The 26175-nt window shown below is 52.3% G+C and overlaps 11 protein-coding genes across 11 annotated transcripts; 5 read left to right on the top strand and 6 right to left on the bottom strand.

The window, feature by feature from the left end:
• Positions 1-223: 223 nt before the first annotated feature.
• Positions 224-1117, top strand: MFIFM68171_00032 (uncharacterized protein; the record flags this gene model as incomplete). The annotated part of the gene is made up of 1 exon (XM_071055454.1): positions 224-1117. One exon carries the CDS (start codon positions 224-226, stop codon positions 1115-1117), a length of 894 nt encoding a protein of 297 aa, XP_070911555.1.
• A 98-nt stretch (positions 1118-1215) lies between these two features.
• MFIFM68171_00031 (Major Facilitator Superfamily protein) lies at positions 1216-1829 on the bottom strand (the record flags this gene model as incomplete). Its single annotated transcript, XM_071055453.1, has 3 exons — positions 1216-1309; positions 1368-1655; positions 1729-1829. The coding sequence occupies 3 exons, from the start codon at positions 1827-1829 to the stop codon at positions 1216-1218; spliced, it is 483 nt and encodes a 160-aa protein (XP_070911554.1).
• Positions 1830-2347: 518 nt separating this feature from the next.
• Positions 2348-4685, bottom strand: MFIFM68171_00030 (RhoGAP group protein; the record flags this gene model as incomplete). The annotated part of the gene is made up of 3 exons (XM_071055452.1): positions 2348-3995; positions 4053-4445; positions 4573-4685. The coding sequence occupies 3 exons, from the start codon at positions 4683-4685 to the stop codon at positions 2348-2350; spliced, it is 2154 nt and encodes a 717-aa protein (XP_070911553.1).
• Positions 4686-5946: 1261 nt separating this feature from the next.
• Positions 5947-6546, bottom strand: MFIFM68171_00029 (S-adenosyl-L-methionine-dependent methyltransferase; the record flags this gene model as incomplete). The annotated part of the gene is made up of 1 exon (XM_071055451.1): positions 5947-6546. The coding sequence occupies one exon, from the start codon at positions 6544-6546 to the stop codon at positions 5947-5949; it is 600 nt and encodes a 199-aa protein (XP_070911552.1).
• Positions 6547-8478: 1932 nt separating this feature from the next.
• MFIFM68171_00028 (2'-phosphotransferase) lies at positions 8479-9523 on the top strand (the record flags this gene model as incomplete). Its single annotated transcript, XM_071055450.1, has 2 exons — positions 8479-8775; positions 8840-9523. The coding sequence occupies 2 exons, from the start codon at positions 8479-8481 to the stop codon at positions 9521-9523; spliced, it is 981 nt and encodes a 326-aa protein (XP_070911551.1).
• A 217-nt stretch (positions 9524-9740) lies between these two features.
• Positions 9741-10048, bottom strand: MFIFM68171_00027 (uncharacterized protein; the record flags this gene model as incomplete). Its single annotated transcript, XM_071055449.1, has 2 exons — positions 9741-9904; positions 9952-10048. The coding sequence occupies 2 exons, from the start codon at positions 10046-10048 to the stop codon at positions 9741-9743; spliced, it is 261 nt and encodes an 86-aa protein (XP_070911550.1).
• Positions 10049-10509: 461 nt separating this feature from the next.
• MFIFM68171_00026 (phosphogluconate dehydrogenase (NADP(+)-dependent, decarboxylating)) lies at positions 10510-11286 on the bottom strand (the record flags this gene model as incomplete). The annotated part of the gene is made up of 1 exon (XM_071055448.1): positions 10510-11286. One exon carries the CDS (start codon positions 11284-11286, stop codon positions 10510-10512), a length of 777 nt encoding a protein of 258 aa, XP_070911549.1.
• A 667-nt stretch (positions 11287-11953) lies between these two features.
• Positions 11954-13087, top strand: MFIFM68171_00025 (Xylose isomerase-like TIM barrel domain-containing protein; the record flags this gene model as incomplete). The annotated part of the gene is made up of 2 exons (XM_071055447.1): positions 11954-12813; positions 12898-13087. The coding sequence occupies 2 exons, from the start codon at positions 11954-11956 to the stop codon at positions 13085-13087; spliced, it is 1050 nt and encodes a 349-aa protein (XP_070911548.1).
• Positions 13088-15271: 2184 nt separating this feature from the next.
• MFIFM68171_00024 (Major facilitator superfamily (MFS) profile domain-containing protein) lies at positions 15272-17038 on the top strand (the record flags this gene model as incomplete). Its single annotated transcript, XM_071055446.1, has 1 exon — positions 15272-17038. One exon carries the CDS (start codon positions 15272-15274, stop codon positions 17036-17038), a length of 1767 nt encoding a protein of 588 aa, XP_070911547.1.
• Positions 17039-20367: 3329 nt separating this feature from the next.
• On the bottom strand, positions 20368-21357 carry MFIFM68171_00023 (uncharacterized protein; the record flags this gene model as incomplete). The annotated part of the gene is made up of 1 exon (XM_071055445.1): positions 20368-21357. The coding sequence occupies one exon, from the start codon at positions 21355-21357 to the stop codon at positions 20368-20370; it is 990 nt and encodes a 329-aa protein (XP_070911546.1).
• A 1249-nt stretch (positions 21358-22606) lies between these two features.
• On the top strand, positions 22607-23319 carry MFIFM68171_00022 (Ricin B lectin domain-containing protein; the record flags this gene model as incomplete). The annotated part of the gene is made up of 4 exons (XM_071055444.1): positions 22607-22758; positions 22821-22924; positions 22989-23102; positions 23180-23319. 4 exons carry the CDS (start codon positions 22607-22609, stop codon positions 23317-23319), a joined length of 510 nt encoding a protein of 169 aa, XP_070911545.1.
• Between the last annotated feature and the right edge of the window lie 2856 nt (positions 23320-26175).

Here is a 26175-nt window from a genome sequence, read left to right as displayed (position 1 = left end):
GCGACACGTTTCATGCCGATCTCAACCCTTGGGCTTCGAACCAGCTGGATTCACAGAATCACGGCGCCGCACCCATGTTTGCATCAGCAATTTCCGACGACTACTTAGTCAACTACAGCCTGGCCAATTACAGTTCCTAGAGCAAAAGCTGCTGATATCGTCCAAGTCCCGAGGGCCAGAAGCCCTTCAAATGTCTGTGCCTGGCAATCTGACCTGAACCGACATGGACCTATTCCAGCCCACAGCCCGATTTGCGACCACGGGAGTCACACCGCCACCCAAGGTGGACAACCGCAGACGCTTCAAGAACTTTATTGAGCGGATCAACAGACGGCAATGGGAGTTTCTGAGCGATGCTATCCACGCTAGATTATCGTACAACAAACACGACATGTCACTGTATGAGTTCAGCCGGTTGTTGAAGCAAGAGTTTGCCCCGAAGGCGAACATCACCATGGACCTCGTCACAGCTGTCGGCGGAGGAGACGATCATGACGGTCCTGTGGCCGCCCGGCTCCGCGTCAAGATCCTTGTGACCGAGGCCCCGTACATAGCATCTGCCGCGAGGCAGCAGCTCGAGTATGCCCGGCACATCTTTGCCCACTTCGCCGACAACAAGATCAGCGCCATCTACGATATATCGGAAGAAGATCACAAACAGACCCTTTCTCAAGGCATCTTGCCGCTCCCCAGTCTACGCCCACCGCCGCCTCGGATCTCCATAAATCTGCGCCAATTCTACACGGATTACATCGCCTGTATCAATAGCGGCAAGATGGCACAGGAACTACACCGGTTCTGCAGGCCCTCTGGAGTCGTGTGGAATGGTACTAGGCTGACGATCCAGCAATACGGCGACATGATGCAGGACAGCATTGACGCCATCTCTGGCCTTCACTTTCATGTTCATACTTTGGTCGTGGAGGAGAGTCGCCAGCAGCTAGCCGCCCGGATTGAGTTCACTGGAACACCCGTCAAACCACATGCAGGCGGGATTCCGAATGGCAGGGCGGTCTTCTTCGCCGAGCATGTCTTCTACTGGTTGGAACAAGGCAAAATATCAGATGTTCTATCTATTGTGGATTGGGAGGACTATCGGGCTCAGCTTGCTCGTTGACTCCCTACGGCCCTCTTATATAATTAGATGGCACATTGCTCAGCAACTAATTATCTCATGTTCGTGAATCAAATCCGACGGCAACCTGCCATTCCCACCTACTGAATCCAGCGATCCGTAAAATAACCGGTCACAAAAGCGTAGATACCCTTATGCAACAGGTCAACCACCTGCTCACTGACAGGCCACGTCCTGTGTTGGGAGTTAGTATTCACCCTCCGTTGATTGGCGGTTTACACGGAACACTTACCATGGGGGAGCCCCTACTCCGGTCCAGTTTTCCAGCGTTTGGTCGATCATCAGCCGAACCCCGATAAACATGAAATCCGTAAAGGGGCCGCGAAGGCCGTAATAGCTTGCGACGCCTCGAATGACGGCTGCTATAGCACCCTGTCCGTAATGCATGGCCATGTTGAAGCCCCAGAGCTCTTGCCCACTCTGCGGCGTAGAATTGATCAACCGCGCAAGCGTCTGCCCAGGGACATGCGAATTCGGCCGGCCAGTAAAGAACTGCTCAACCTTCTCCGTCACAGTCATGCTGAAAAGGCCCCGTAAATCGTCAGTGAGTGGTTACATTTTAAAGAGTCAGCCAGGGAGACTCAGGTACTCACGCCGCCACACCGAGAGCCCCGGCGCATGCACCATAAGCAATTACTGCCCCCCATGGTAATCTTGGGCTTGGTCGTACGGGATCTGTTGGACGCCGAGACATTTCTAAGGAGGTCTTCGTCGTGATGGGGCTCAACAAGGTGTACTGTAAAGGTATACGTTCTAAAAACAATTAATAATGTTGTTGTTTAGCAACTCGTTACGCAGATTTCCTAGTTGATATACTCCTAACTGTCAAGTCAGGACTCGGGTCGTCATGATGAACAGCGACGGATATCGATGACGTCATTGTGGTCTGGAGGGTTAGGGTTGCTCTTCCTACTTGCCCCTATACTGTACCAATTGCCATGAATTGATGTTGTGTCTATACATGTGTCTCTCACGGTCATATCCTCACTTCAACAGAGACATTATCGGTAATCTGGAACGACGCAAAATAGGGCATATTCGAGGCTGCAAAGTGCAGGCAGTCGCTCGTCCTGCGTCAGCCCAACAGCCCCTGGGTATCAACCAACTAGACATACTACATATATGAGTAGTACAACTGTAGACAACAAAAGGTGGTGGCCGAACCTCAAAATATCGCGGCTGAAACCAAGGACATTGAAGAAAACGCGGCCTTTAGGTCTGAGATTCGGCGTTGCGCTTCCGGCCCACGTCTTTCGCGGCCAAGCTGTACTCGGAGCGCTTTCGGATCATGAAGGCGAGCCCTAGCAAGAAATTCGTTTGATGTCGGGCCGCGGTTACATGCATAAGGGGCCGCATCACCCGGCCAGCCAGACGTTCGGCCGTCATGTCGTTCACTTCGGCGGCGTCGGCAATATCGCCCCAAAGGTTGAGCAGGAGTTTGAAGAGGCTGCGGGCGGGACCGTGGATGCCCAAAAAGGCCTCTTCCCAGAAGTCAAGGCCCTGGTCCAGACGCATGGAGAGCGAACCGCGCACGGTGGCCTGGCGTGAGAGCGAGGCCCAGCGTTTGCCGACCGACTCGGAGATGAGCGGCCTGGGCAGCTCCGACAGGAACAGCAGAATCAAGTCGGCAGCGTCGTAGACGCTGAAACGAGACCAGTCCAGCTCCTTGCCGTAGTTAGTCTCGGCCGAGTTGAACGTCTCCTTGAGCTGCGCCAGACGTAGTTGGTCGCCGTCCAGACCGAAGATGTGGGGTGCTTCTAGGCCGCGGTCGCGGATGTAGTAGACGCACCGGAGCACGCATAGCGGGTAGTCGCGGGTGGCACGGGTAGACGTCCCGCTATCGGCGTGTCGGGTGCTGGCAATGCCTTTTGCCACCTTCATGCTCTGTGCGAGGGGCACCCCAAAGACTGATGTTTCTTCCGCCTCCATGTGGTAATCACCTTCCTGCACTGATGGCCGTCTGAAACCGAGGTTCCTAAGCGTCTTGGAAAACTTGGAACCACTTCGACCTAACACCCTGGCGCGGTCGCGGTCACCGTGCTGCTGCTCCCCCTGCTGTTGCGTATCGCGACTGGAGGAAGTAGTCGGGCGGACTGGAACAGGAACTTCGGGACGAGGATTCTCCCAGATGGAAAAGCGTGATTGATCGAGAATGCTGCTTTTGCCACTCGGGCTACTAGTCTCAGATCGGAAGGAGAGACCTTCGATTTTGGATGCGAGCTCCATCGCGGCTGTGTGATAGCGATCTTGGGCCGGACGGTGCTGCACCACCCGGGCCGGGTTGAAGGCGGAGGAACTTGAGCTTCGAGAATGGGTAGATTCTGCAGCAATACCCTTGCTATAGCAGGTACTATTCGCGGTGTTCGGGCGTGGGATTTGGCTGTTGAGGGCGGTCGAAGAACAGAGCCGGGCGATAGACCTGGGTGGAGGAGGCGGTGTCTGCATTGGCATTTCGTTGAGCTCACCATCAAACTCGTCCATCTCCTTCCAAGGTTTGAGCGGAACACTCTTCTGCGGGCGCCATGGTGCTTGGCGGCTGCTAGGCGGGGATGGTGCTTCGTCGTAGCTAATGTCGATGGCGCTATCGGGGGCTCCTCCTAGAGACGAGCAGCCATCTCGGCGGTGACACCTATGCCGCGACACATCGTGGTTTAGGACAGAGAAGGCTTCAACGTGCAGTATGTCGAGATACTGCTTAAGTTTCGCAAGAGCAACATTCTGTTGTAGGTCTTTCTGCAAATTGCCGGTTACCTGAATGATCCGGCCCGCCACGGTCGCCAATTCATTGTCCTCGGCTGTGACCTCGTAGTGGCCTCCCGGGAGGCTCGGCGCGTGTGTACCATCCATTTGCGAATTGATCCTGCGAGACCAGAATCAGCGTGTTGATACGAGGGCCATAAAGAAGAGCAAGATATACACTCCAACCAGGTCAACTGCAAGACCAAGTGCCGATTTGTATACGGCCAATGTCCACCTTAAGCTCCCAATGTGGTCGCGACTGGCTAGCCAGCGCGATCTCTTGTCCGCCCTAGACACGCCGGGCCGATCCAGGATAGAAATGCAGCCCTCAAGCTCGCCAATGAGGGCGAGACAGGTGTGAAGAACATTGGGTGTCTGCTCAGCGAGGGTGGCGGGGAATGATGCCACATCGTCCTTAAGCAAATTGAGGACGCCGTCGAGGGAATACAGCTCAGTGGAGAGCACGTCGAGGTCGGGTCTGGATTCGCGCACTTCCCGCACAAAACTTGTGAGAGCTAGTGATGTTCTCGCGATGGCGTTGCTCGCAGCGAAGCAGCCCGCGTTCACGGATCTATCGTAGTGAACTTGTCAGTGGAGCACAACCACGTATGCCTTGACTGGTGATCGACTTGCATCCAATGCATCCTGCCGAACTTCCGTCCATAACCAGGCAGTGTCGTCTAGGGGGTTTCAATCACGACCTGTCGGTGGGCTGATTCATGAGGGTCGTGAGGGCGGCAAAAGCGCTGGCGAGTTGGAAATAGGCCGGAGGCGAAAATGCTGAATGCAATGGATACCCGGCGCTGGTCATGGCGTTTACCTTCCCCAGCCATAAGCCTGGTTCTCGGCTTGGTTCTCTGGGGTCTGGTTCGGACCCCTGAGCATCTTGGGGGTAGCGGATCTGTGGACCGATATTGAGGTCTTGTGAGCTTGGCGTGCGAGGTCGCCAGCAGCGAGTGGTGCGAGTCAATCTCCAGGCGCGCTTCCACCTTCCCTTGGAAGCAACACTGAGCAGGGTGTTGTTCTGGTAGGGCGTCTCGCACAGACTGTGGCCCCCATCTGCTGTGACTCCGGTTGCGGGGGGGGGGTGGGGTACCGAGCGAGCTGCCGCCCATGGGCGTCGTGTGCCATTCTGCCACTGTGCCGACTCCTGTACGTCCGGTCCCTTTTTGGGCATAGAAAACGCTAACCAGGTTTCGCCGACTTCACCTGATGCCATAGTATCTTTGTCTGAAGAGCTACGGGTCGTGCGACGATAACTGCGGGGTAGAACGGACAAGATCGCCGCGGTACGTCAGATCAGTGTCGAGATCTTGCCGGGGGCCTCGTGGTCCCACATCTCAAAACGGAACAACACCAGAATGGGCCGCTGTCAGGGGGCGCCTAATATGCAGGGGTTGTAGCATGTGGTAGGATTGAGCGAACGCCCCTCATGATCACTCCGAGTGTTCAAACGAGCTTTGCAACTGCGGCACTCGCGAAATTCTGTTAAAATTTGTCTGCGCATATTCGGATACCTTACGGCATTTTGCGCACGTGGGATTGCATACCTTAGAAGGCTTGGATACCTGAGCGAGCGTTCACATGAGCTCTTTCCTGGGTGGCTCGTTAATTTCACCGGCAAAATATATATAGTGCAGACCTGAGCCGGATACACTTGCATTTGGACCTGCAAGGGGCCTAATTACCTTGTCCAGTAGGAGCCGACGGGCAACACATCTAACTTTGCGCTTGACATTTTGACACCACAGGTGCGACAGTTTAGAGTGGACAACTTTCGGCAATCGAGGTGAATAGAACATAGTGTAAGGTATTTCAGGACTTATGATTGATTACCGCGCCTGTTGTGGTCCCCCATCGTGGAATTCTCAATATTTTCCATCTGGGACTCGCTCAAGCGCCCATTGAAACCGCGTTTCTTCGCATGATATGTTGCATTACGAGATAGACTGAACGAGAAGCCACTTTACATTGCTGAACGTCATGGCATTTAGAGATTCTCATCACCCGTTAGGGCCCGTGCCGGATTTGAGCGCTTCAGCGCCGGTCTCGCCCGCATTCTTGCGTAAATATTATAACGGGTGCCGTCTCGGCCGGAGAAGGTAGCAATAGTGATAAACTTCTGGATCTGTTGGTTTTGCTTTGGGAGTTGGAATCTCGCTAATAACCTCGACTTCGAACAAGAATTGCACGTCCTCGAACCGTGACTGGGAGTAGCTGAGAGAAATCCAGATCCCACCATCGCCCAAGCATCGATAAACCGATCGACCCAGAGAAATCATAGCATCTTCTCCTCCGCATGCAATGGCATCGGCTGTGCTCTTGTCAACGACAAGTGGATATTCCTCCCCCGAGTCAAGCTGTGTGGCGTCGGCAACAAGGTACATCATCCGCACATCGCCAAAGCAGTCTTGCTCCAGCTGTTGTCCTCTTTCTATGGCGATCGGCTCAAAGTCGACATTTGTAACATTCAAAAACCCTTCTCGGCGGAGATGGTTGTGCAGGTCGCTGGTCCCGGAACCGAGATGCAGGATCCGAGAGGAGTTCGGTAGGCGATGTAGATAAGGAGCAAGGAGCTCCATAAACGTTGCGGACGGCGTTAACCATTCAAATGATTTCTCAGATGTGAAACGCTCGCGCCAATAACTCTGCTTCTCGAAGTCGATGGGCATGGCGGCGAGGACGAACTGATCCCGAAATTCTTTCCAACCCGGTAACTAAAAACGGCTGTTGTGACGATCATATGCAAAAACTTCCTTTGCCTAGAGAGATTGCTTCAAGCCGAAGTTACGCCGGAATGCCACCCACTCGGATCAAGCAGGACAAAGGATGGGGCTCGGGTGCTCGCGTTGTTGGGTCCACTTTGGGTCCGTGGACACAATTCCAACCCGCAATAGAGCTCGCGATACTGGTAAAGAGAACATAAACCTCCTTGCAGTCGACAGGGACGAGATTGCAGACGGGCACTAAACTGGTTGTAAATGGTGAAAGATCCTATTTTACATTCTGTAACCCCGTCTGAGATCTTCGATCTCTCTTTGGTTGCTCCTATTAATTAGGTATTAACAGGCGATACATATGATTGCGAGCTGCATACACTATAATGACAGCTCGAAGGATAGGGCTCTAGCTTACGAAAGCCACTAATATGATTTTGGACCGTTCCGGCTGTGTCTAGCTGGAATGACGCAATTTGTCAACCGCACTGCAGTATTGACGCCGTATCCCCAGTGAAAGCCGTTGAATCTAGGTAGTAGGGGACGTGCAGGGTAAGTCAATCATCTGAGCAACACCAGGGCTCCACTAGACAGCTATTACTATCATAAGAGCCAGATTACATATATACTCAGCAAGAGTCTCGGCCATTGTGTCCTGTTTCCTCTGAGATCCCATGGGGGTTAGCCACTGCATTGGGCACGTTCTGCCCAGAGTGCTTGGGCTTTGCCCCACAAACCCAGCTCGTCCTTACCTGACAGTGGTTACTAATTGGGGAGAGGTTCTTTACCGTGATGCTCAGCTGCTCGACATCTACGTCCGGGGCCGGCCACAGCTGGTACCAGACACCTAATCCGGGCTGGTGTATAGCCAGAGGTAAGATACTGCCAGCGCCGGCTGGGCATAAATGGCAAGGCAGGGCAACATGGATGACAGAGAACCCCTCCCTCTCTCGCCAGACATGGCCCCATCAAGCAAGGTTGTCGCCGTAGTTCATATTGGGGGCTTCGATGGCCAACACGTGAATCCCGATTTGACATGGCCAAGCTCAAGGCTAGCGCGGGTGAAGTCGCGAACAGTAAGTGGACGGTCTTCACTTGCATGCCCGCTGCAACTGCCTCGCATATTCGTAGGGTGCGAGCTGCAGGATAGGTAATGTGGTCGGGTTTAGTCGAACACGTAGCAGCTGCATAGGCGGTGAGGGTCCCCGCATCGGCAAGTCATCCATTCTGCAGCCCTCCCGGTCTCATTAGATCGTATGGAAAGTTGAATGCCCCTAGCTAAAGTAGCCGGGCCCTGTAAAGGGACGTTGGCCAGGATTTCGCTTCAAATACAAAGATGGATGCGGGTGCCGCCCTCTGTTTAGGAGACTCGGGAATTGACTTGGGGACATCACAGTCGTCGACTTGCGGGTGGGCTTGTGGTGGGGTTGATCACGGGTGCTTCTAGTGGGACCAGATGGCGCGTGGTGGCAAGACAGGGATGTCAGGCACCAGCGCCATGCTTCCCGCAGCGTCTCAGGACCCGCCCATGACAGCCACCCACCAGCTCTCCAGCCAACATTGCAATGCCACCGCAGCAAACAGAGGGGCCATGGCCGATGACTTGCGCGCCTGCACGACCAGCGGTCAATGATGCCCGATCCAAGCCATGGCTCATCTCTGCCCGAGGAAGGCGAACCAGCCATTCCGCCGCTGATGCTAAATCTTCCGATTTCGGTCTGGCTTGCGCCTCTCGGCGCCCCCTCTGCTTAAGAAGGCGAACCCTTGTTTCCCAGACGAAGAAGGCCTGCCCGCTTCCTCTCCAGCCCCTCGTGCTTCCACTCGCATAGCCATACCAGCAATAAGAACCCCGAACCCTGTCCGGCACTTAACCAACCCGCCCCCACAATGGCCACTGCTGTCGCTGTCCCCCTGTCTGCCATCAACGGTGAGCACGGCGGCGTCTTGCCTCCCAGCGCTGTGGTGCAGCACTCGCCCCGCCATGGCCGAAGCCGGGGAATGAGCATGAAGGGTAAGGGAGGCCGGGGGCGCCGTTACAGCGTGGTCGAAGAGCGGGACGTTACCGTCGCCAAGGCGCTGATGTTCGTTATCAAGCGGGCGATCCAGAAAGACGAAGTAGAGGAGGGGGACGACGGGGAGTATCTTTTGGCAGACCCGGAGGGCTGGGTCAGTGTGAGCGATGTGGTAAGTTTCTCTCTGGGATGCCGGGTGTGGGAACAAGGTGTTGATCGTTGGCCACTCCTTCCAGCTCGCGCACTCTCGCATCTCGACCCTGGGCGTTACCCTTAATGACGTCCAACGGATCATTGCCAATGCGACAAAAGCCCGGTTCGACCTGCGCCAGGTGCCCGAGACAGACGGCAAACCTGACGACCCGGCGTCTTGGCAGATTTCTAGCCTTGGCAATCGGGATAGCGTAACATCCCCAGTGCCAGTGGGCGACAAGCTTACCGCCGAGACGGAGGAGTTGCCAGAGTTTGTCATTTACGAGACGTCCTACCAGCGGTACCCCATCCTATTGGCTTCTGGCGCCATCACCCGCGCCCCCGGCGGCAGCGAATACCTGTCATTCCGTCCGCTGACTGTCGATGAGGACGGTAATGAGTCACGCCAGAACCCCGGAGCAGGTGACGCTGCCGAGGTCAGCGTCTGGATCCACCTGCGCTCGGCTCTGCAGGCAGAGCCGGGCATTTCGTGGCAGCGCAGTGACGGCGGCATGGTCATCACCCCTGACGAAGTGCCAAAGAGTCTGTGGAAGAAGGTAGTTGCCCGTCGTCCGGACATTGGCATCTTGTTCGAGGACGGTGAGGTGCGCAAGGAGGTTCCTGCTAATCTGCGTGGTAAGGGGGCTAAGGGTAAAGGTCGCAAAGGCAAGATGGCGCTACAGCGGGATGGCAGCGGTGATGACTCGGGTAGTGCTAGCGAGGAGTAGACGGTTTATCGCCATGGGGGCTTCGAGAGCCTTTCTGGGCTGCTCAGGTTGTTTCTGGTTGGAACGGCGCTTATGCTGCAATCGAAGCAGTACGGCGCCTTGCTATGAGTACAGCAATAGCTGCTACTACTGCAGCCAGGTACCCACGAATTCCCAAACGCCGATAATGGTGTTCAGTGAGCCAATGATTTCATACCCAAAGTCCCTTTACGGCCTCTTATTTGTGTCCCGGGATACCAACCGCCCTTATTGCTCCTCTTTGACCCCCGGGCCCCTTCGCTGGCTTCCATTCGAAGTGATGGTTGCCGGTAACCGGGTTCCCAGGCTCGTCTGCCTTGAGATCGAACATGTGCGCACCAAAGTAGTCAAGCTGCGCCTCGTCTGGGGTGCGCCATTAGTGATGATCACACGAGCTAAGGATCACGTACCGAAAATAGTCGGCAGGTTGGCTGAACCCGAGTATTTGTAAAACTCAAGACTGGCGCTTAATACGGCCACGTGCAGACCAACCTCCAATGCACGCATTACAACAGTCTTGGGTGCTGGGTAGGCCTGCTGCAACTCGTATGCTATCGTCCGGTTTGAGAGGAGGTTGTGTTATCCTGTTTGCCAGAGCGGTACACGGTCTCGAGCAGATCAACAATATGATCGCTTTGGATGATGCACCCCTGACGCACCCCCAGGGCAGCCCCAAGATTAACGGCCTGCAGACACCACCAATCGGGGCTGGTGACCTCTGCGCGATGGCCTGAGGTCAAAATTGACATAATTACTGACAGGCCCAGCTTCCAGACGGGAACCACAACCCAACCATTTTTTTTTTCTCTTTCCTTTTTCCATCCAGCATTCGGTGGCAATAGCCCGCAAATGTCCCAAATTCCCTGAAATAAGTTCCCAAAGTTGAGATGCCATTTGTGTTTCTCGTTCGCCACGGACAGAATGTGCAACCCTTGAACAAATGACGTGAGGAAGGATGCATAGACCGCTTAGTGCACGTCTTGATCGATGAAGTTGCACTTGCCAACCACGTCATTAATCTTACCGGGTCGAGTCCCTCCCCTTATTGCATTCTTCAAATCCTCGCGCTTCGCAGCGTCAGCTGACGCCACGCGGAAGATGTGGGAGGTAGCGATAGTAGGATGTGGTACTTGCAGGTTGATACCGTCCTCGACGCACCAGGTCCCGGTCCCTTCCGAGTCATCCGCATCTTGCACAACTTTGTCGCGGATATCGGATAGCACAAACGACGATCCATTCCCACGCTTCCGAGTCGTGCAGATCTGAGCACCGATTCTGACAAGATATTTGTCTCTCAACGGGCCATCTTCGTTCCATTTCCGAAAGATTGACCCAATCTCCTCGTAGCTCATCCCTAGCCCCGCGTCCATGACCACCCAGGCTTCACAAAGCGCTGTCATCATGCCTTGCTCAATACCGTTGTGAACCATTTTGACGTAGTGCCCGCACCCGTCTGAGCCGAGCTTTGCAACACACGGCCGCCCTTTCCCATCTTTGGCGGCAATCTTGCGCAAGAGTGGCATGACGGTGGCCAAAGCTACCTCGCCCCCCCCCCCCCCCCCCCCCCCCCGGTAAAATGGACGGGCCACGGTGTGCTGATGGTAGCCCCCCGAAACCCCCATGCAGATATAATGAACACCCTTTGGTTCCAGGCGTGTCTGCCGGCGCTCGGTAGCTTGCCAGTGCTCGTTGGAGGCGTCCATGATGATGTCGCCTTTCGCAAGGTAGGGCTCCAGGCGGGGCATCAATGCTGTTATCAGCAGCCCCACCATGAGGGATGCTAAACATGAACACTTTGGGTATGCCAGTAGCTTGGAGGCCTCGCAGAGCGATTTGTGATGGTTGTGGTGTGTAATCTTATCGGTGTGACTCGTCTCGTTGGCTTGCGACTGTAGCTCCTTCACGTTTCGTTCCGACGGGTCATAAAAATGTGTGTGGATTCCGTACTCGGCAAAGAGGACTGACAGCAAGCCCCGTCCCAATCATTCCAATCTAGCAAGGCGTCAGTTCAGGGGTTGCTTGACAGGTGATATAGCTACGAACTTGTTGCACATTCATGATCGTGATTTTGCACGCCTGTATAAACCGAGTTAAGTTTTGGGCATTGTTGGATTTCACACCATCAGGAATATCCTGTTCACGGTTTTGGGAGGAAGATGTAGACTCCCATCAACGTAAGTTACCAGATCACCTGTGGAGAGACGGCTCGGGGAAGCCCACAAGACTGACATCATTACTAACATAAATTCACATGACGTATGCGTCGATCCTGGGCAACCTCCCTTGCCTTGTTCATCCCAGGATATTGAATCATTTACTCATTTTGATTTTGACGGACAAACATCCTTAATTCCCTGGAATTCTGCTGAGTGTTGATTGATCAAGGTATTCACTCTTCCCTGGTATCTCATTATGACGTTTGCGTCTCAGGAACAGGAGCCGTCCTGTATCCCTCTGGCTATTGCCTCTTGTTCGATTGGCTTGCCTCGGCATACGCTGCACCAAAAAATTGAAGCTATTCGCGAAGCAGGCTTTGACGGCATTGAGTTGTCGTTTCCCGACCTCCGGTCTTACGCCAGCCGCCATTTCGGTCGTGAGATCGCCGAGGATGATTACAACTCTCTCTGCGACGCTGGGAAAGCTGTGCGTGCTTTGCTCGCCGGACACGGTCTGAAGATTCTCGTCCTACAACCGTTTTCGAATTTCGAGGGATGGCCTATAGGAAGCAAGCAGCGTCAGGATGCATTTGCGCGCGCAAAGGCATGGATCGACATCATGGAGGCCGTCGGAACGGACATGTTGCAAGTTGGCTCGTCCGATTCCCCTGGGATTTCACGGGATATTGACCAGTTAGCTGCCGACCTCGCGTCCCTGGCCGATATGTTGGCATCTCACGGGTTCCGGCTCGCATATGAAAACTGGTGCTGGGCGACATGCGCACCGACATGGAAAGATGTCTGGGCCATTGTCAAGCGCGCCGATCGGCCGAATATTGGGTTGTGCCTCGACACTTTCCAATCTGCAGGAGGCGAGTGGGGAGACCCTACCACACAGTCGGGTACAATCGAGTTAAGAGGAGCTTATCAGGATGAGGTGACACGCCTGTACACTGCCAGTCTCCGGGAGTTGGCCAAAACCGTGCCGGCGGACAAGATCTACTTTCTCCAAATCAGTGACGCATACCGCTTGGACCCGCCATTGGACACCGCGACAGATCACGACTCGGTCCTTAGACCGCGGGGCCAATGGAGCCACGAGCATCGACCCCTCCCGTATGTGTTTCTAGATCTGTCGGCTAGGTCGATGGAACGTAAATCGTTGTTTTACATGGCAAAACCTGCTAATGTGCCAACCAGTTACGATGGCGGATACTTACCGATCGCCGAGTTTGTCCGGGCAGTCCTGGACACTGGATTCCATGGCTGGCTGAGTATTGAGGTATTTGACGGCAGATTTGAGGACAAGTATGGTGACGATTTGAGAGGTTTTGCAAGGAAGGCGATGGAGTCCTATCGGAGATTGATATCTGAAGCCAAATCAAGATGAACTTGGTGCTCAGGGTAATTATTTCTCTTGCAGCTGTTCTCGCATCGACACGGTGGCTTTAGCATTGCTGCTGACAAACTACTAGTAAAGGGCTATCCACCCAGCTGAAAGAAACGAAGTGTCCTCCGGCATTTTTTCTTCCTCTTTTTGACAAGACAAACCCAATTCCCGTTCCGACTTTTTAAGTACCCTGATATATACTAGAATGAAAGGCATCCCAGAACACTCCTAGTATTGATTCCCTCATTCGTACTCTCGATGATTTTGAAGACGTCCCTCAGTCAATACAAAATTGTTGCGTGCAGGCACCGTTAGGGGGAGTGCAGATTCCACAGCTCGAGTTGCAGCAGACAAATCCCTGTTGGCAAACGGTCTTGCCACATTGTTGCTCTTTTGGAATGCAAAGTTGCTTGGTGCACCCCTTTCCGGGCTCCACGCAGGTGCCGCAACTCGGATTGCAGCACTCCAGGCCGGGCTTGCAGATTGTCGAGCCGCATACCTGGCCGGATGGAGGTTCGACAGGAAGGGGCGGGCAGACCTGCTGGGTGCACATCATGCCGGGTTTGGTGCATACGCCGCAGGACGCATTGCAGCAGGTCAGCCCATCGGGGCAGACAGCCCTGCCACACTTCTCACCCTTGATAGGGACGCACCGGGCTTTGCCGTCGATCACCTTGCAAGCGGTGCCGCTGGCGCATCTGACCGTGGCACAAGGTGTGAGAGTCTGTCTTGGGCTGACATCGATCGGGTTGGCGTTGGCCCCCAGCGTGACCAATATGGCGAGCAGCAGAGCTCTGGTGGAACAGGAAAAGAGCGCCATGGTGACGGTATGTAGCGTAGAATTGCGGCTTTGCAAAGACAATCTGGGCGGTGGTTGGAAACCTGCGTGACAAGTTCTAGTCGATAGAGTAGGGCTCGTACAAGTACACACACGAGGTGCTGGCATGCTAAATATGAAAGAATGCCCTCGTCCACGTTCCTGAGACCAAGCAATTGGCGGGCCGACGGCCAACGGTATGGTTACCAGGAATGGATAGATTTCGAGAAAATGCGGCATCGATTCTCCGCCACATGGGTAAGCACGGAGCCTGTAGCTAGATTTAGAAACAATAAAACTACGCCGAGTATTTTTCTTGGATTCGTCGGTTTTATTCCGTATAGGCTAAGCTAGGAAATATTCGGCGCCAAGATGCAGACCCGAGTTTGCGATTTTTGGTCATGTTCTAGAATACTACACTGGATCCCAGAGTGCCATGGGAACAAATCTGGAAGAAACCTGTTGGAAAGGTTGGCTTGTGGAGGCGTCTGCATGCCGAGACCGTGCAACAAAGATGACCCGGGTCGAAGACGAACGTCAGTACCTCCGAGATTGAGTAGGACACACTGATGGGCGATCCTTGCCATAAAAACCGCGGGGAGACATGGTCATTCTCCGGCCTCATCGGCTCAGTATCCCTTGGGAGATCCTTCTTAGGGCTGCGGCAAACAGCTACTTTAGGTGTGGGGATTGGACGTGCACCGTTTGGAGCCAGGTGCTGCCTCTTGAACCAAGGTCGCCTAGCGTTGCTCGGCCCGAAGAGGTTTCATTGCACTTGCGAGACCTCCCACCAGCATTGGGAATTTCTTGTCTCTGGAGGGTAACCCTTCACGAGAGGCTGCGAATCTTGTGTCCCATGCAGCGATCAAGGGGGCGCAAGACCTGGTACAAGCGTAAGACCTGACTTACATTGCTCGGAGAAACAAAGAGTCTCGGAAAGAGTCACGAGGAGACCTTCGGTGTGAAAATCTTGACAGGATTAGGGCGAAAACATGGACAACCCATGAGAGAAAAGACCCGGCGGCGGCGTGGGAGAACGGATGTCCACGTAGGCGTCTCGCTGTCTTTGGCGGTTCATGATGTCTCACTAGGGAATGATTGTTGGCGGACACCGTTCATCCTTGAATTCGAAACGCCATGGATTTGAAATACAATGTTGTACTACACAAGATACCATCGGAACACATTTAAATAAGCAATACATTAACCATCGCACCACTGTTAGCAATAGTTGAACCTTTATGCTCCATTGCTGTAACGTTCGTGTTTACTTTTGCTTGCTGCCTGAACCCGACGCTTCCCAGGACCGCGAGAACCGGCTCGTTCTTGCCAAGACAGTGCTGTTCTGCGTACCGGCTGAGAAAGTTATGGAACCCCAAGCAAGTGGGAAGTGGGCTTTCGCATCGAATGACAGTTTCCCCTTAAGCAGTCCCCAGACTCGGGCTGCAAGCCTGGATATTGGCTCTTTCACGGTGCGCCCACTGAATCCGTTGTCATCGTCGTCCGAGTCCCTACGCAAGTCATTGGAAAAAGGGCCACTCGGTGACGTTCAACAAGAGGAATGGGCTAGGGGTGTTGGTTTTTGGAGATGTTTCACCGGCCTTTGCGTTCCCATCCTACTCTCCGCCTTTGAAGGCAGCGTGGTGAGTACGGCGCTCCCAACAATATCACAATCGCTAGGCCTCGGACCAAACTCGTCATGGGTGGCAACGGCGTTCTTGCTGGCATCTATTGTCTTCCAGCCTCTATATGGACAATTAGCCGACATCTGGGGGCGGCGGCACCTGATGATGGCCGCCGTTGTTATATTTGGTGGTGGAAGCGCTATCGCTGCATGCGCGGACGGTTGCGCCGTCTTGATCTTCGGCCGAATAGTGCAGGGGGTCGGGTCGGGGGGTATTGACCTGTTTGCTGAGTTGATTCTCTGCGACATCGTCCCCTTGAAAAGGAGAGGCCATTATGTGGCCATCAAAGCGGCCGTCTATGCGCTGGGAACTACCATCGGACCACTCCTAGGTGGCGTCTTCGCCCAGACGAATTGGCGATGGTGTTTCGGAATCAACCTACCAGTCTGCGTGGCCGCGTTGGTAATGATGTGGTTGTGGCTGCAGGTCAAGAATGGAAATACTTGGCAGGGATTTTCTTTAATGGAGCAACTCAGCCACGTCGACTTTCTGGGGATTCTGCTCCTTACAACCTCGGTGGTCTTGATACTCTGTGCGCTGAGTTTGGCGGGCACAGTTCACAGCTGGTCCGAACCGATCATTATCGGCTCCATGGCCGGTGGCTTGTTAGGCATCGTAGCCTTCATATTCTGGGAGCGATGCCAGCGGTGCAGCCACCCGATCATGGCGCCGCATGTCTTCTCCAACCGGACTACGATCGCGGCACTGGTCATTACCACCCTTCACGGCTTCATCACATACGGGTTCCAGTTCTACCTACCTCCTTTCTTCCAAGCCCTGCTTGGTGCCTCGCCCGCCGAATCGGGGATCCTCATTCTTCCCTGCAGCCTCACCATTGTCATTCTCGCTGCGGTTGGCGGGCCGTTGCTGGCCAGGTACGGCAGGTACCGGTTGATGCACCGGGCGGGCTTTCTCGTCATGGCGGCTGGTCTGCTGCCGTGCATTGCCTCCAAATATATTACTTCGGTTGCTCTATGGATATCGTTGTCATTCCTGGTTGGAATCGGCTCCGGAATCATGGTTTCAACCACGCTACCGACCGTTCTTGTCGAGCTGACAGACAAGGAGAACGCAGCGGCCACGGGATCGTGGGCATTTCTGCGGGGGTTAGGCTCGCTCCTCGGTGTTGCGATCCCAAACACCGTGTTTAATGCGCAGTTCGCAACGAGCTTGAGCTCAATCGAGGATGAGGAGGTCAGGGGTCAGTTGAGCAATGGGCAAGCGTATGAACATGCATCAGCAAAGTATATTTCGGGACTTGGCGAGGACCTACGGAATCAAGTGCTTTGCGCATTTGCAGACAGCTTCAAGCTTGTCTGGGTTATCTTCTCCATATTGGCGATGCTAGGTGCGGCTACAACTGTCCTTGAGAGACAGGTCCGATTACGTCGAGATCTCGACAGTGACTATGGCTTGAAGCGGAGCCACGGCTGTGAAAATCGTCGATGAAAGAGGATGGCAGCGGCGACTCAAAGGTGTAGGTTCTCGAGGTTTGCAAATTATTGGACAAGGCTAGTATAATTAGACGGAGAAGAGAGAACATTGTGAAGGGCGGAAGTAATTACTCTGTACCATTAATATTATCTGAACCAAGTATTGCTCGGTCTCTTGGACTATACATATCCCTTGGCGACAAAAGTAAGGCAAATTAGTAATGTAACCGAAACATTGACTGGTAAGCAATGGCTTTTTAATCTGGTTGCGCGGCAATCCGGGAACAGATGTTCCAGGCATCAGCGACCGCCACGGAACGACTCTTCTCGGATACGCTTTGGGCGGTACACCGGAGATTCCCATTCGAGGGGTGGTGAGATGGGGCCGTAAGGGCATGTCTAATTACGTTGCTTGGGAAATGCGGGTGCGGAGGAGGCCTCGTCTAGTGGCGATGTTGGTACTTGTATACACTTTGGTTCAGGCGAGGATGAAGACACATGGCCTGTGATACAGCAGCCTGGTAGATGCATCCGGGCTCAAAGGACGGATATCGAAGTACTTAGGTAGACACCTAGGAACTACCATTCGGTGGTGTAACATGGGCTTTGGAAACAGCGAGTTCCGCAGCTGAGAAGCTAACATAATGAATACATGAACCACCATTCGCAACAATGATTTGTAAACAAACAATGGAGGTTACGGATTTGTCTCTGTCAAGGCTGCTTTCTAGTTTAGCCGTGGGATGACCTGGAGAAGCTTTACCCCATGCAATTACTCATCTCTCCCAGGCAGTAGCAAAACACCGAGCAGTCAAGTGTAAATATTCTTACCGTGTGCAAGGTAGCTAGGTTGCTCGGTGCGGCTGGGGCTGTGCAACCCCAGAGGAGACAGCAAAACTTGGCATTCAATACCAAGAAAATCTGCCTTGTTCCGTGCCTCATGCATCGAGTTTCGTGAGCTCCAATCAATGGTTTCATACGGAATATTGGTTTGACATGACCAATCAGCACTAGCTGGTGGTCGTGTGGCTTGCAGGCGGCATGGGTGACTGAAGGATTGCAGACGCAGCAGCTGGAAGGTGCTTGCGACGAAGTACGCGAACCGGATGCCTCGACTTAGGCTCCCCCTCGCCACGCGTACACGAGTCGAGAGGGGATATCCCCCAGCCCTTTTTCTTGCTGCTTAGCCTCTTTCTTCCTATTCCTAGTCAATCAACTGGCTGACGATTCTCTTTAATATTTCGATCATCGCAGACTGTCGCAGACCGCAATGACGCAGGCTAAAATTAAGCCGGAGAGTTTGGGTGAAACTTCCGCTACCGACGGCAGCGGAGCCAGCCCCGTCCGTGTCAACAACCCTATCATGCCCGAGCCATTAATGGAACGAGACCGTCGTTCGGCTACTCTCGAGGATGCCCCAAGCTGCGAGGCTGCGACCTCTCTCCCTCGTGTGCCCCTAAGCAATGACCGGTTCTCAAGAGCCCCCAATCGCGAAAATACTCGAACAATAACGTCTGACCGTCAAGCCAAATACGAGTCTAAGGGCGAAGGACCTATCGTCATCGACCTGACAATACCAACGTTTACACCTAAACGAACTCCCAAGCGACAGGCGACTGAATCTCTTCTTGATGCGCAAGCTACTAGTGATCCAGGACCATCTCGCTACAGAGCCCCGGAAACGCCGATTTCAAACAAACGCATCAGAGCTGTTGACCGCGACGGAAATGTGGCCTCGCATCAAACGCCAAACACAGGACTCCGGAATCTGACTCTTGACGCACCCACGCGCCTCCCAATAGCGGTAAACCCAGTTGACGCCAACCATGCTTCTGCCGCAGAAGGAGAAACCGCAACTGCATTAAGAGGAGCACGACGACGCCTGAGCTTCGGGGAACGGTTGAACACCAAGCGCTCGTTTTCCCCAACCCGTCCATCCGCACCGGCACCGCCAGCACCGGCACGGGAGCATGGTCAATCGTCCGCCAACAACGATGCAAACAAAGAGCCTTTCATTACTATCTTGGTAGTGTCGGACCTAGAGTTTTCCTGCGTCTCTGACCACTGGTCGTGTATCATGGTTGATGAGCACCGAAGTGATGTCAAAGACGTGGGTGAGGAACCCAAAATCGTCCACCTCCCTTATTACGGGCCACTGTGTCCGCTGTGCCGCAAAAAATCCAAGCTGCGCTGCGTACAACGCCGCAATAAAAACAACGCGAAGCGACCCTACTATGGATGTTTCCCTTGTGGACGCTTTATCACCTACGCCGATATTAAGGGTGTAGATATTAAGAACAAAAGATGCGATTGTGGAAAGCCGTGTCGCAGTGACATCACGAACTCCGGGGGGAAGCCGTTTCGAAAGTGTGCTAGCGCACTCTGTGGGTTCTGGGAATGGGAGTCGCGGGAGCTTGAAACCCGGTCTGCAGGGTTCGGAGCAATTCCGCCAGATACAGGCCAAGTGGAGGAATTATCAGAGGTAGAGGCACAGGATTCATCGGGGCACTCAGATGGTTCGTTATTATCTAACTGGCCGGAAATATGGCGGTATCCATGTTCATATCTGTCCAGTTGACAGGCAACGAGAAGAAACACTTTGGGCTACCTGAAGGTGGAAGAGTTGAGTTAGTCCATCGCTCAGGAAATGGAGAACAGGTCCCCTCCCCCAACTAAACCTCTCTTTATATCTCACAAATTTCCTCCCTAATTTGTTCACAATTGCGAGTGCTATGGGACTTACAAATCAAAACTGCTCAAAATCTTTGAATTAGGGTGCAAACTTTGTTTCACTTTTTTTTTTACCAATGTGTAATGTGCATTAAGTGAGCGCATTCTTATTAGATAAATGTGGATGATGACTCTTTATTTTCATCAATCATGCACATAACGCTCCACCCCTGAACGGTCTCCCTGTCCTTCTATTGATAATCATACATAGGAAAACCGTACTGTATAACGAGTCCGAGTGGAAACATATATCAACAAGTAATAGGAAATAGAAGCGGTAGTAGAAGGCCAGTTAACTGCAAAAGAAAGGCACGCGTTGTATAAGGCGCTGAAGGCTTTTAGCCTCCAACTTCAGCTCTAGCCGCCTCCTCCTCTTCGGCTGCATCGGCCTCTAGGTCTAGCCGTCTAGCCAAGCTGCATTCTACCAGGCGGTCCGAATCTACTAACTAGTCTAAACGCTCCTTCACAGCCACTGGTTCCGAGACCCTCAGCCCCGTAGCACATGGCTAAGGTCCCGGCGGATACGAATCCTAGTTCTTGCTAGGTTATGTGCTTCTGTGGTATTGAATAACACTTTATTTCTGAGATTTGAAACGGAGTTTAATCTGTTTCCCTTCACGGGATAAACGCATCAAAAACATCCGTACCCCCAGCCCCTTGAACGACAGCACCACCAGGGATATAAACCTTCCCTTTCCTGACGACGGCGGAGGTCCCATGTCGAGGAACTTTCATGGGTGGCAGCTTTGCCCAGCTATCAGTTACAGAGTCATACATCTCCGTTTGGTTGAAAATACCCATACTATTGGGCGCCTGATTCCCTTCACCGCCAAACTTATAAAGTTTAGTGCCAACCGCCGCCCCGGTCAACCCGCCCCGCGCAGTAGGCATCTTTGCGGCGCTCGTTTTCCAGCCTGCACTGAGATTGGCAAGATCAAGGATGAAAACCGTATCCTTGACGTTTTGCCCTCCATTTTCGCGCCCCCCGAGTATGTAGAGCTTGGTGCCGATTTGTGCGTATGCCATATGATCTCGTGCAGCGGGAAGATGCGCTGCCTGTTCCGGAACGGAGATCCAGGTGTCGGATGCAATATGATACGCTGAGACTGTATCGACGGTCGGGCCGTTGCCGGCGAGGATTCCACCTGCGAGATAGATCGTCCCGTTATACACGCCCGTGGCGGCGCTGCCTCTGGCGTCGGCGGCCGACATGGCTGCGAGAGGACTCCAGCGGTCATTCTGGGGATCGTAAACCCATGCGGTTCGAGCCGCCGGCCAAACCCAGGTGCCTGTGAGGCCTCCAAGCACGTAGATCTTGCCATCAACGACGGCGGTATTTGGGTGGTTAAGGACGATTGGGGTTGGGGCACCCTGTTTCCAAGCGTTGCTTGGAATGTCATAAAGTAGTAGGATGTTGCTAGTGCTTCCGTTACGGACAAGACCACCAACCGTTGCTAGTTGGGAGTCTGAGAGTAGGACTGTTGTGTGCTCCTGGATTGGGCCAACTGGTATCGACGCGAGATCAATCCATGTTTGGGCGAACGCAAGATTGACGGTGAGGAGAGTAATCAGCAGTCCTCTAAAACAATGGGCAATAGTATACATAGTTTAAAGAAGGTGCGAATATGTTTTAGCTGCGGTCGGACCGCAAAGTTCAGAATAGCTGGCCGACCAATCTTGCTAATCGGTTAGTGTATGTAGTTTTATAGTGATATTACCTACCTTAATTGTATATGTAACCCCGCTTTCGCAAGTCTTTTTTCAGGCAGCGTCCTACATCCCACTTTACTATACATTCTAGATAAAGCAGCTTTTTCTTAAAATGCGGCAACGATGAAATTCGCTGATCCGCATTTATCATTTCACTACTAGACTTTGATATGTGCTATCTCCTCGTTACCTTTTTCTTTCTCTTTCTCTTAATGATTGTTATTATTATAAACTTTTAAATGCGACTTAACGAAGTAGATAACAGGTCTACAGCGTGACGAACCCCACCAAATGTCCTGCCGTAGATGTGCCGGAGAAGATTTACCCTCGTTACTGTTTTTGGTTGGGCCTATTCGGACAATTAGCCGAATTCCCATTGTCTACCTGGCACTAGGCGTTTCCCCAAACAAAGTATCTAACTTTGGGCGATAATCATGACCCCTCTTGCCCTGCTTTAGATTGTCGTTTTTTCGTCGTCCTCTTTGGCCGGATACTGCACTGTCTTGTCCTTAGGACGCCTTAGAGAGCCAGCTTTCTACGAAACCTAACCATTAGGTCCGTATCGCATCTACCCCCCCATCTCTCCTCAGATCTTGGAGGCCTAGTAACCATATAATTATGAAATATGCATTGTGCGGATTTCTAACCCGTGAGGGCCAAATAGGTGACTGGTTGTTATTGCGATAACCTGGTATTACGAGGTTTTCGAATTCCCTCTGGCCTCTTACACGCTTCGGCAATGAGGGTAAGCTGGTGTGCCGGGAGTAGATGTGTAGTTTCACAAACATATAGAGGCTGCGGCTTTATCCCTTCTAGCCGGATCAAATGGACCGACCAACAATAACACGGGTGCAGGGAATAAAATTACCCGGAGCCCCATTAACGTTCGCAAGAGTCGAAGGGATCTGCCGGCTTCCGAGGAAATGATTTTTAACTACTTGTCAATTTAGATCCTGGACTTCATATAGCTCCTGATCCATTAGAGGTGTTAACTCCGAATCTAACATCAAGGTGTCCGGTAAAATCTCGATCTAAGGAACAGGTCTACTCATATATACACGTCTACCCCGAGCCCTCTTGTACCAAGCCATCTTATCTCATTCCTCAAACCGACCTTTGTAGTAAGAAAGTTGAATTATTTAAGATGTTCGCCTCTATTCTCCTTCTCGCGCTTGCTGCGACTGGCATTTCACAGGAAATCCCGGAGGGTTACCGCAAGGTATACATCACCTCGATGGTGAATACCAAATTCGCTGTGGTACCAAAATCACGCACTGCTGGTAGTACAACAGTCGTGTACGTCGCGCGACCTGCCCGCGTTATCGCCGAGGATTGGTTTAACATTAACCGTATTTTAGTCAAACGCTCAACAATACGCCCGAGCAGCAATGGTATATCAAAGATGGGAACACAAAGATCCAATTGGTTGAGACCAACCTGTGCCTAGATGCGGGTGCCCAAAGTAAGCATCTCCTAACGCCTTATTCACACTACCGAAGCCATAGTATCTAAGACTAGCCAAACAGGCAATTGGAGGGACATGGGCACACTCTCTGTAAATGACTGCTCTGATACCGCCCAGTCGCAGAACTGGTTTGTCATGGGCGACGGCCGGATCGCCCTAGAGCCATCAAACCGGAGTAAGTTTACCTAAGTAGTATCACGAGACTGCCCTACATCTGCCACAGATATATTGGTACAAGAATGCTGACAGTAGGTGCAGGGCAGTGCATTGATCTTCAGTATATGAGGGCTGTCGAGAATAACCCAGTCGTGCTATTTGGTTGCGCGGGACTGGGGAACACCGGCGCGGCGGACAAGGGGATTAATTGGCCGCTGCTCAATGCGACCGCTTAGATCAATTTAGTACTAGGCTCATAGGACATCGGCTACGGACCGTTGTGTTGTGGATTGGAACTCCCAACTACCATGAACTGGAGACCAATATACTGATATCTTTTGTTCAGCGTGTTATGAACATAAGCGAAGTAACCCTCTGGTTTCAAACTGAGTACCATCGAGTCCAAGCGTCACGTTAGCAATAGAACATCTTGCATGCTGCACGAGACATCGGAAAGAGAAATGTAACTTGCGTTACAAATTGTATATGAATAGTACTTAGTCTCCTATCCCTCTAGAGCGCTAGTTCGATTCAGCAGAAACAGTTTTGTTTCACCATTCGGATAACCATACGGAACTAAGAACTCATAACAGTGTGGTATATAATCATGTAAACGTAAATAGGAGACTTGGCAATCCCTAGGCATCTTCTCATGGAGAGTAGGACCGAAATATATCCGAAAAACGTTGTGGCTCCTTTCTAGCTGCTTCGTACGACATTTAAGATGGTGATTGCTCTGGCCACTTAGCTCTCTCGTATGTGGCGCGTGAATGGCAGCTAGGAGATGATCAACTCCTGGCGATTTCGCGAGGGTCGAACTGGGACCTTCTCTCACGATTCTGGTAACACCACGGTAATATCCAACAGAACAAGGAATGTCACATCTTCCGAGCTACTTCGTCCGTCGGTGTTGAAAGCGAGCTTGGCAGTAGCATGGGGGTAATATCAAAGTCAATATCGCTTGAGTTATGTCTTCGTCTTCAGCACATCCCAAGACACCGTCCCCCCCCCCAATGTACCACTCTTCTCATCCGCCGTCTCACGGCTGATCGCGGGATAGCCGTCTGATAAAGATAAAGCCCATCTTGTCAATTCCTAGCTTTGCACTTTATTTCGACCCTAAGACCTGGAATGTGGGCCGGAGCGAGTTCATGCACCCTGTTGCCTTATGGGCCTTTGAGATATAACTATCTTCTCAACCTAGAAGCGACTTGGAACACTTTACAATCTCATTCCCGCTCTCTGTGGCAGTCTGGTGGTTTTTGTTTCGCTTAAACTCGTCTGATAACAGCGAGGGTAACCGCCGCGATACTTTATAAACATCTTAGCGTCGTTGGGGGGTGTGGAAGTCTGAGATATAGGCACCGATGAGAGGTTAGTGGAGGCTCATCTATGCGTCACATGATAAGTGGATGTTGTATACGCCATTAATGTAACAGATATAGGCGTCGAGGATCTGGGGCTCCTGAGGGCAGATCCTGCAGGGCTTGAAAAAGTACCTGAGAACCGCGCACAGTTTGGTCGTCCTTGGTGTGAGTCTTATTAAAATGAGTGCTAGCTGGAAATGCTTTAGCCGTGACTCTAGACTATACAATAATTGTCGGCGGGCGAATACGTATATCAATGAAGATTTAATCTAGTATATCAAGTTTAACTTGTTTCGGTTATAGATTAGCTGAATCTAACGAGATAATACCATTTAGTTAAAACCGGGATTTTGGTCTCTTGTCAGTAACTCATTATAAATATCGTGGCGATTCTAAAACATGTCGGGTACAATGAACGCTTATACCTTGGATAATGCTTCATAATTTAGTAAGGCCCCTTGTAGCTCGCAACTCCGTAGCCTCGTAAATGTTTGGTTCCACAACTCCACACACGAAATTTGCGTTCTCGGCGTAAACCAAAGCGGCTTTCCGGCCTCTAGAGCGAGTGCTGTACGTTGGACTGCGAGGAGTGAGGGAACATTGGCTCGAAGATATTCAGCGCCATTAGCGTCCTGTCGAAAACTTAACTAGGACGGACAATAGTGTCTTCAATCTCGTGTAAATAGTTGAGGGTTACGGTTCTGTGCGTGGCAGGTAGTACGTACGGGAATGGTATATTAAGCTCCTGGGTTATAGGCAGTTACGACAGTGTCTGGAACCATTATCACCTTAGCTACAGGAATATAGTCAAAGAACCTGGGGGTGGCGGATGGGTTTCGTCGAGTATGTTGGGTGCGAAATTGGCTAAGATTTGCGTAATAAGAACTAGGGGCAAAATCTAAGGGCCAGAAAGCATCCTCAGCGCTAAGCCCAGCCCATAGCCCCCGCAATGCACATGTTGGTGCAACCCAGGGTCGAAGATTGAATCAGGGTCATAACTCGTTAGCTGTCGTGAGACATATCGAGCATAAGGATTTTATGCTTATTTCTGTTCTTGTAACTACTTATGTAGTAGGACTTAGCATTTAGCGCGGTCTTGCAGTGGATTCAGTTGCAGGCAAATACAGATGTCCAAAAAATGAGTGGGATGCTGACCGCATCAAACCGCGCCGTAGTGTCACTGTTAGTGGATATCTCTGGTTAGTATTGGTCCAATGGGACGCGTTGCCGAGCCCCTCGGCCATTTCGCGCCGCAGGCGATCACACAACTCGACAGGGGATATCGACATTTATCCCTGCCGGTTTCCCTTTTAAAACCCAGTCTGAATCACTGGGCCTGCGAGCTCTCTCTGAATCCTCATTCATCTGTTTTCACTGAGTTTGAGAGTAACGCAGGCTTTTGTCAAGAAGTTGTGCGCTAGTTGCTGCTGTTAACGCCGAAGTTCTTTGGACACTACGATGGGGCGGCCCGTCTTTCCCCCAAGTTTTGTACGCGGCCAATTGATACTGTCATGGCTTGTTGGTTTGTGTCGTCACAGTCTTTCAAGTATCCGAGTGGCGCAACGCCGACAAACTTCCAGGGGTTCGTAACCAACGAGCCCGGTTTAGGTAAAGTATTTTGATGACAGAGGGATTCTGGACATATGCTGAATACTATTCTTGCTGCGACTCTAGTGACTACATATCAATGTGGCACCGCTTCAACACACACCACATTTAGCACTT

Source organism: Madurella fahalii (genome assembly GCF_045866475.1).
Source record: "Madurella fahalii IFM 68171 DNA, scaffold_1, whole genome shotgun sequence".
Lineage (NCBI taxonomy): Eukaryota > Fungi > Ascomycota > Sordariomycetes > Sordariales > Madurella > Madurella fahalii.
The sequence above is the reverse complement of the archived record's forward strand: the minus strand, read 5'-3'. Positions and strand labels throughout refer to the sequence as shown.